The 7869-nt window shown below is 29.7% G+C and overlaps 1 protein-coding gene across 1 annotated transcript in view; it reads right to left on the minus strand.

Annotated features, from left to right (window-relative positions):
- Positions 1-7660, minus strand: part of LOC101237964 (galactose-3-O-sulfotransferase 2) — a 13544-nt gene extending 5884 nt beyond the window's left edge. Inside the window, exons 1-2 of the mRNA XM_065803158.1 lie at positions 7403-7660; positions 6962-7102 (exon numbers count right to left, since the gene is read on the minus strand). Coding sequence (XP_065659230.1) covers positions 6962-7102; positions 7403-7503 — 242 coding nt within the window. The 5' untranslated portion in view covers positions 7504-7660. The remainder of the gene's footprint in view (positions 1-6961; positions 7103-7402) is intronic.
- Positions 7661-7869: the final 209 nt, after the last annotated feature.

The following is a 7869-nucleotide window of genomic DNA, read 5'->3' on the forward strand; positions in this document are numbered from 1 at the left end:
AAGAATATTTTGTCTCATTCTTTCTCGCATCAAAAAGTTTAAGTTACACTTCGTCTTTTTTGACAGCATTATCATTTTTAGATTTTAACTGTTTCATCACCCTCAACTTAAAGCGTTCACTTTTCTTATGAACTATAGTTCTATTATGGGAATTTTACTTTCTCTGTACAAAAAAATAGAATCTTTAAAGATGCAAAATTTACTATTTGTACACTTTCACTTTGCTATATGAATTAGCTTTTCCAGAGTATAGTTAAACATGAAAAAGATCTTAGCGTTAGACCTGAAGTTAACAATATCTCTTTCTTTTTTGATACTTTAATATTTTTAATAATACCAAATTTGTTCGCCACATTGGGAATTTTCAAACTTTTTTTTAAAAAACGGTCTGCTTCTAAAAAGAGTTGACAGCTGTAATGCAATTGCAAAACCTAAATTTACGTGCAAAAATTTTTCTTCAAAGAAAACATAATGGTTGAAAATGAATCTTGAGTTTTTAGATTCTAAAACTCGGGTTTTAGAATCTAAAACTCACTCGAAAAACCAATCATAACACTAAGTTTGCATCTTTGACTATTTTTACGTGTTCCTTCAGTCATTCCTTCCATCAGCCATTCCTTCTTTTAGTCATTCCTTCCTTCAGCCATTCCTGCCTTCAGCCATTCCTTTCTTCAGCCATTCCTTCCTTCAGCCATTCCTTCTTACAGCCATCCCTAAAAAACTTATAGTTAATAACAGTTTAATAAACAGTATCTCTAGATTTAATGTGACAACTAGATCCAGCATTTTAAGTGTAGTAAATTCAAATGCTTCAGCAATGATTTCAAATGTAGCAACTTATGAGCAATATTTTAGAAATCATTACATACAAGATATAAAATAAATTCAAGTTTAACAGAAAAATCATTTTGTTTCAGTGCAACATGCGTCGTAAAAATATAAGTAAAATCCTATATATCGCTGGGCGGAAAAAGGATTTTATTTCTATTTTTAATATATTTTAATTATGTGTGTAAATTGTACTCGAGTAAAAAACTTTTGAACAATGAGAGTTTGGAAGTCATTTAGGAGTCATTTGAAAGGATTTATTCGCGTAGCAATCACTGACCATTTGCAACTACATGATGCTCTATCGCGACACCAGCATGGTTTTGGGAAGAATAGGGCTTGATTAACCAAATTACTGGAGACAATGGATTTTCTAACAACGTGCATGGAGTGCGAGTATCCAATTGACATAATATACTTTGATTTCAGCAAGGATAAGGTACCACACAAAAGACTATTACTCATGTGTGAAGCATATGGGATACCCGGTGTTTTGTTGAAATGGATTGAGGTTTTTTAACCAATTGTAGGCAACGAGTTGTATTGGGAGAAGTTTCATCCTCATGGTTGAATATACTCAGTGGTGTTTTTTTTATTTTTTTTTTCAGTTTACAATGTTAGTCGTGTTACAAAATTCATAAGTCGTAGTACATAAACATAAGTCGTAATGCAATTACGTAAATGATACAATTCAGCGCAGTAATAATATAAAGCTAGGTTTCCGAAAAAAGATCATAAGGATCTTATCATCGGAACCTTAAAAAGTAAAAATATTTGTTTATAACATATATATATTAAAAATTTACGTATATACATTATGCAAAGTTAGAACACATTTTAATATATAATAGGCTGAAAATTTAACAAATACATTTTACATACATTTTTAGTAGAATTTTAGAATGTTGTCCATTGAGAGAATGAATTTGTTTAACTTAATTTTAAAAACAGAGTAACAGAAGGATCAAATTTTGTTAATTTTATTTTATTCCTTGGATGGGGTGCACGATATGAAATACAAAATGGATTGCATTTAGTTCTACAAAAAGGTTCATTTAAAAAACTATTGTTTCTTAATGTGTAATTATTTATTGGTTTTAAAGAAAAAAGGTCGTTAAAAACAAATAAAGATAAATCGTTTTTACGTATAAAAGTAAAACATAAGACATTAAATATATTCCGTTTTTAAACATCTAGAACCTTTAAATAATCAAAAAAATGTTTTGAATGTGAAAAGCGATCCGCATAAGCGATCTACGCGGATTGCATGTTTTTGACAGCGATAAAGATGTTGTAATTTACTTTTATTCGTACTTCTCCAAGCGATGATTGCATAATTTATATATTGTGTATAAATGAGTAATAGAGTCCGGTTTAGTTTTTTTTGTTTAGATAATTTTGAGCTTTGTATAAAATGCCAATATTTTTGGAAATTTTTGTGATGTTTTCTTCAAGTAATATTCTCATCAAGATAAACACCTAAGAATTTTATAACAGTTAATAAACGACCGGGGCTATGGCCGGGGCTTGCTTTGATAACACATAGCCGCAACCGGGCCAGATTTCTGACCAGGGTTGCATAAATATTGATAGATCCTATAAAAATGTTATTTTTAATTAAAATTTATGATATGTGTTATAATTAAAAACAATACTTTTATAGGATCTATCAATTTTAATGCAGCCCCGGCCGGGTTTATGAACGAGGCTGCATTAATTTTTTTTAATACTTGCCAAGTGCTTTTTGAGTCATTTTTAACTTTATTAATTAATTTTGAATAGCAAGGTTTTTTTAATTTTTTTCGGATTTTTTCGAAAAGATTTTTGTAATCTTTGTAAATTTTTTCCCAAGCTGGTGTTTTTGTTTTCAGATATTTTATGTTTAGATAATTTTTTGAATCCTTTGGTAATCCAGGGATTATTAAAGTATTTTAATTCTAATGTAATTGTATCAATTGGGAAATTAGATTTGTAAACAGAGGTGAATGTTTCTAAGAACTTTTCATAAACGTTGTTTGCGTTTTCATTAAAATTTAAGTGTTTCCAATGTAATAATGAGAGCTGATTTTTGAAAGACTTAATATTTGAAGGTTTAAAAAAAAGTTTTTTTATAACTTTATTTAATTTTTGTTTAGGTGGTTGGTCGGTGTTTATGGTTAGAAAAATAGGAAAGTGGTCTGAAATATCTGTTTTTAAAATGCCCAATTTTATATCACTGTTGAACAAGTCTTTGGAAATAATATTATCCAGCAAAGTTGCTGAACTTTGTGTTATTCTTGTCGGACGATTTATTAAAGGAATTGCTTCAGATTCAAAAATTGCATCATAAAAATTTCTAACTTTGTTATCGTCATTATAGTCAAAACAATTCATATTAAAATCACCAACTAGAAAGTTTTTTTTTTTTTCGTTGTTACCTTTCGCAATAACCTTTCGCTGTAAAAATAAGCTTAAGTCCTCTCTCACGCCATCCGGCGGTCGATAACAACAGCTAATTAGAATTTTTTTGTTCCTTCATTAATAATCTCATATGTTATTATTTCTCCATCGCCATTAGAAACGCAAAGTTCCTTTCTACAACAATGCCTAATATTTTCATGAACGTAAATTAGCACTCCACCACCACGCTTATTTATTTGCCTTTTAAGAGAAATCGTTTCAAAATGAGAAAAATAAAAATTAGAATATTTATTAATGTCGTTTGAGGTAGCCCAAGTTTCAGTTAAGCAAATAATATTAAAAAGGTATTTAGTTTCCTCAAGCAAATTTTGGAACTTTTCAAAATTACAAATAACGCTTCTGATATTTACGTGAAGAATTCTAATTTGATCGTTGCTTTCCCTGTTAACATTTTTAAATAGAATTCCTTTTAATTCATTTGGATTATAGTTAGAACATTCGATTTTTGTATCATGAAAATAATTAATATCTTGGTCGTTGTTTCCGTGTAATGAAAAAAATTTCGCTTCAAAAAAATTAAAGGCAATAGTTTCAAAGTCACTTATTAAAGCCATGATTAGTTAAAAGCACATAAATTGAAAAGGAGTTCTTTTTAAGAAGGAACACACTTACTTCCGAGATTCTCTTGAAAAAGTTTTATCATACTTTAAAACGGCATACTTACCTTCAAATTGCAGCTTTTTGTCTTCCCGCAAATTTTTTCGGCTTTCGATCGTTTCTTTAGCGAAATTAACGTATATCCCTGTTCCTCATTAACGTATATCCCTGTTCCTTGCAAATTTTTTGTAGCGTTGAGCATTTTCGATTTTTCTTGAAAAATTAATAACTTTAGGACAATAGTTCTGGGTTTCTAATCTTCTTTAGATTGGCCTATTTTATGAGCTTTTGTTGTTTTTTGAACATTTCCTTTTTTACATTTTTGCACTCAGCCCAATTTTCATTTGGTTTTTCACATATTCCATCTATTCTTAAATTATTCTTTGGAGACCAGTTCTCCAAACCTGATGTCTTTTTATTTAAAGGTCGTTTTCTATGCTGAAGATTTTCGATTTACTTTTCAATTTTATCTAATCGATTAGTGAGTATTTTTAACTTTGCACTAATTATACCAGTAAAATTTTCTTCTTGATCTTTTAACAGGCGCTCCGTTTCTTTTAAAATACTCTTTTTTTGTTCTTCGCGTTTGATATTAATTTCTCGATACTTTTTAATGTAATTTTCATTATTTCTTCTTTTACTTTATTATGATTAAGTTATTTTTCTTTTATTAAGTTCAGATCAGAAACAAATCTGTTCAAATATACTACAAAAAAACAGTTTACCAGAAAACAACAACTTTCAACAACTGAGTATATTGAACAACATTACAACCAGAAAACATCAACCAGAAAATAATAACAGCCAGAAACAAAAACTTTAAACAACATTCAGCAACTGAATATATTGAACTATGAATATATTGATTATGTTCTTTATTCGCTTTTCTTTGGCGATTGCTTTGATAACCACGGATTAAAAGAAAAGTGACTTAATGCTCAATTTAAGCCGCCATCTTTACTCGCCGTATATTTCGGTTTATAGTTCGTCAGGAATGTTTTCTTAGGCCTCTTTTGTTTTTGATATTCATCAACGACATACCAGGAACACTACAATATATATGCAAAAACAGCAAGCTAATAAATTTTTTAAATTAAACTTTACTTACTTTAATTGTGTTGATAAACTTTTGCTTACAAATTAATGATTTGCAAAATGTTTTGGAAACAAATTAAGGTGCATAAATTAGTTGTGAATTTTTTTTGCAAAAATCCATCGACTTTATTTCGCTTGATTGCTAAATGTACAAATGTCCCAAAATCTACAGTCATAGATATTATAAATAAGTTCAAGACTACTCAAAGCTTCGAAAGAAAACCTGGAAGTGGAGAAAGAAAACTTTCCATAAATTCAAAAAGGGAAAGTCGATTTTACGATGAATAACCAGAAATTCAACCAATCACAGTGAGATCTAGCAAGAAAATTCAAGACTTTGCTTCTTATATCAAAAAATATTTAAAAATGCTGGAGTTAAAGCATTTCATAAGAAAAACACCTAAGAGAAGCTTAAATGGTGAAATTAAAGGAATTTGACGCGCAAAAAAGTGGGTTAAAATAATGGCGGATAAAAGTATGTGCATAATTGAAGACGACAAAACATGTTACAAGGCGGATTCTTCGCAACTTCCTGGTCAACAATTTTACTATGAGAACAAAGATAAACTTGTCGATGATCAATTTAAATATATTCGACAAGAAAAATTTGCATCCAAGATCCTTGTGTGGCAAGCAATTTGTAGCTGTATGCAGTCTTTTTGTTTTGTCACAAAGAAGACTTTGACTTCCCATCTCTACATCAAAAAATGCCTTCAAAAAAGAATTTTTCCATTATGAAAAAGCACAAATACCTATGTCTCTTTTGGCCAGATCTTGCTGCTTCTCACTATTCTATAGTATTCTTTTGAAAAACAGCCCATCAAGCCCCTTAAAATTAAGTTGAAACACTAATTGATGTAAACACATTTAATAATAAAAAAAATTGAAATAAAAATCATTTATGGTTTTAGAGAAATCTCAATTTAAAGTTAGCCAGATTTTTCTGTGTCCACCCAAAAGACAAAAAAATGGTGTTAAATACAAACTAGGCATAGCAACAGCAGAACGTGACCTCGGCTTGTTGATTTTACCAGACATCAAATGGCATTGTCAAGTCAACGCAGCAGCAGCAAAAGCCCAGAATGTACTCAGAGTCATCAAGCGTAGCTTCACTCATCTGAATATAGAAATAACATGTACTCTGTACACAGTGCTAGTTAGACCTCGCCTTGAGTTTGCAACCCCTGTATGGAATCCTGCTTTGAGAGGTGACATTAAAACACTAGAAAAGATCTAACGTCGTGCAACTAAACTGGAACAAAATCTTAAGCGTGTGCGTTATGAGGAACGACTATCCAAAATGAAATTGACTACGTTGGAGACTAGGCGTTTGCGTGGTGATTTAATACAAACGTAAAAACTATTGGACAATACAGATCACCTTCTATGGCTTACACCACAACAATTTGCACCGTCATTACGAGCAAACGGACCAGCATCAGCAATAAGAGGCCATAATCTAAAAATTGAAAAAAAAAATGTCAAGCATTCTTTGTCTCGACAAGCGTTATTTAGTAACCGTATTGCGAATGAATGGAATGCATTACCAATTCACGTGGTGAATGCGCGGTCTTTTAACTCTTTAAAGCAAGACTTGATAGATTTTTATTATAAATTTTGTAAAGTTTATTTTACTCTTATTTTTTTATTTATTATTTTGATTTTTAACAATTTGTAAACTATTATAAATAAAATGAAGAGTAGTGTAGGCTGTCATAACGCATATTCAACCATATATGTGTTTCGCAATTTAACTCGCTACACTGCATCTATATTATTATTACTATTACTGGTATTTTAGTCTCTATTTCAGACAAATCGTAATATTCACGCTTTCTTTATTTTGGGTAGAACCTCAAAACTCTTATTTCTAAGCCAGAACTCAAAGCACTGCACACCGCTGCTTTTTATTTGTAAGAAAAACATTTTAGATTTTTATCAATAATAAATGTAACATCTTAATGATAATAAAACCACTTACTTGATTCCTGAATTAAACGCTTTTAGATTACCAGGCGTTATATTTTGAAATATTTGGTATAAAAGTGTCGAACAGTTGGGTGTTGAGTTTGTAAACTTACAATCTAGTTCCGAATCCTTGCACTTTTTTTCGTTTTTATTTCTACACTTAATAACACATTTAAAATTAATAAATATATTTTTTTTTCTTAAATGCTTTTATAAAAAAAGTGTTTGAGTAAAATGTTTCCTCAATGAGCAACGAGCTGTGGTGCCTTCCAACAAGCTGGGGTGTCTTGCGATTGCAGGGGTTTCAGGTAAAGAGCTGTTGTGTCTTACAATAAGCTGGGTTTAGGTTTACTTGGTGCATCAATTGAAGAATTCTTCTACTCAAGTCAGAAAGTAAAATTTTTAATTAAAAACTTATTTTTTACGCTTTAACATAGTAAAATATGGAATTTACCTCTTTAATAAATCCATTACTTTATCTTTAAAAAAAACAATAATAGATATACTAGTTATAAAATATATCGCAAGTTTCCTTCTTTTTGTCAAAAAATGCATTTTTGTAAATATCAGACAGCAATGCAAATTTTATTCATTTACCCTTTACGTAAATATAATTCATCATATAAATTATTTTTTCTTTTTTTTTTTAACTAAATCAATTTTAATAAATCTTTCTTCATTCATGTGAATCAATTTTTCGAATCATTGTATTGATTTCTGCCAAATAAGATACATATATAATGTATAAAAGTTTCATAATGTGTTCATTCAGGTATTAAAATTTATATTTACATCTATAAATGAATTAAACTATTCATCATTCTATTCATCAAACACAACATGAACATATCAAAAATATAGTTAATTTATAACAAACTTAGTGGCTGTTACAAAAATGGTTTTATCAAATGCAGTTATACT

This window comes from Hydra vulgaris, chromosome 08 (assembly GCF_038396675.1).
Source record: "Hydra vulgaris chromosome 08, alternate assembly HydraT2T_AEP".
In the NCBI taxonomy this organism is placed as follows: Eukaryota; Metazoa; Cnidaria; class Hydrozoa; order Anthoathecata; family Hydridae; genus Hydra; species Hydra vulgaris.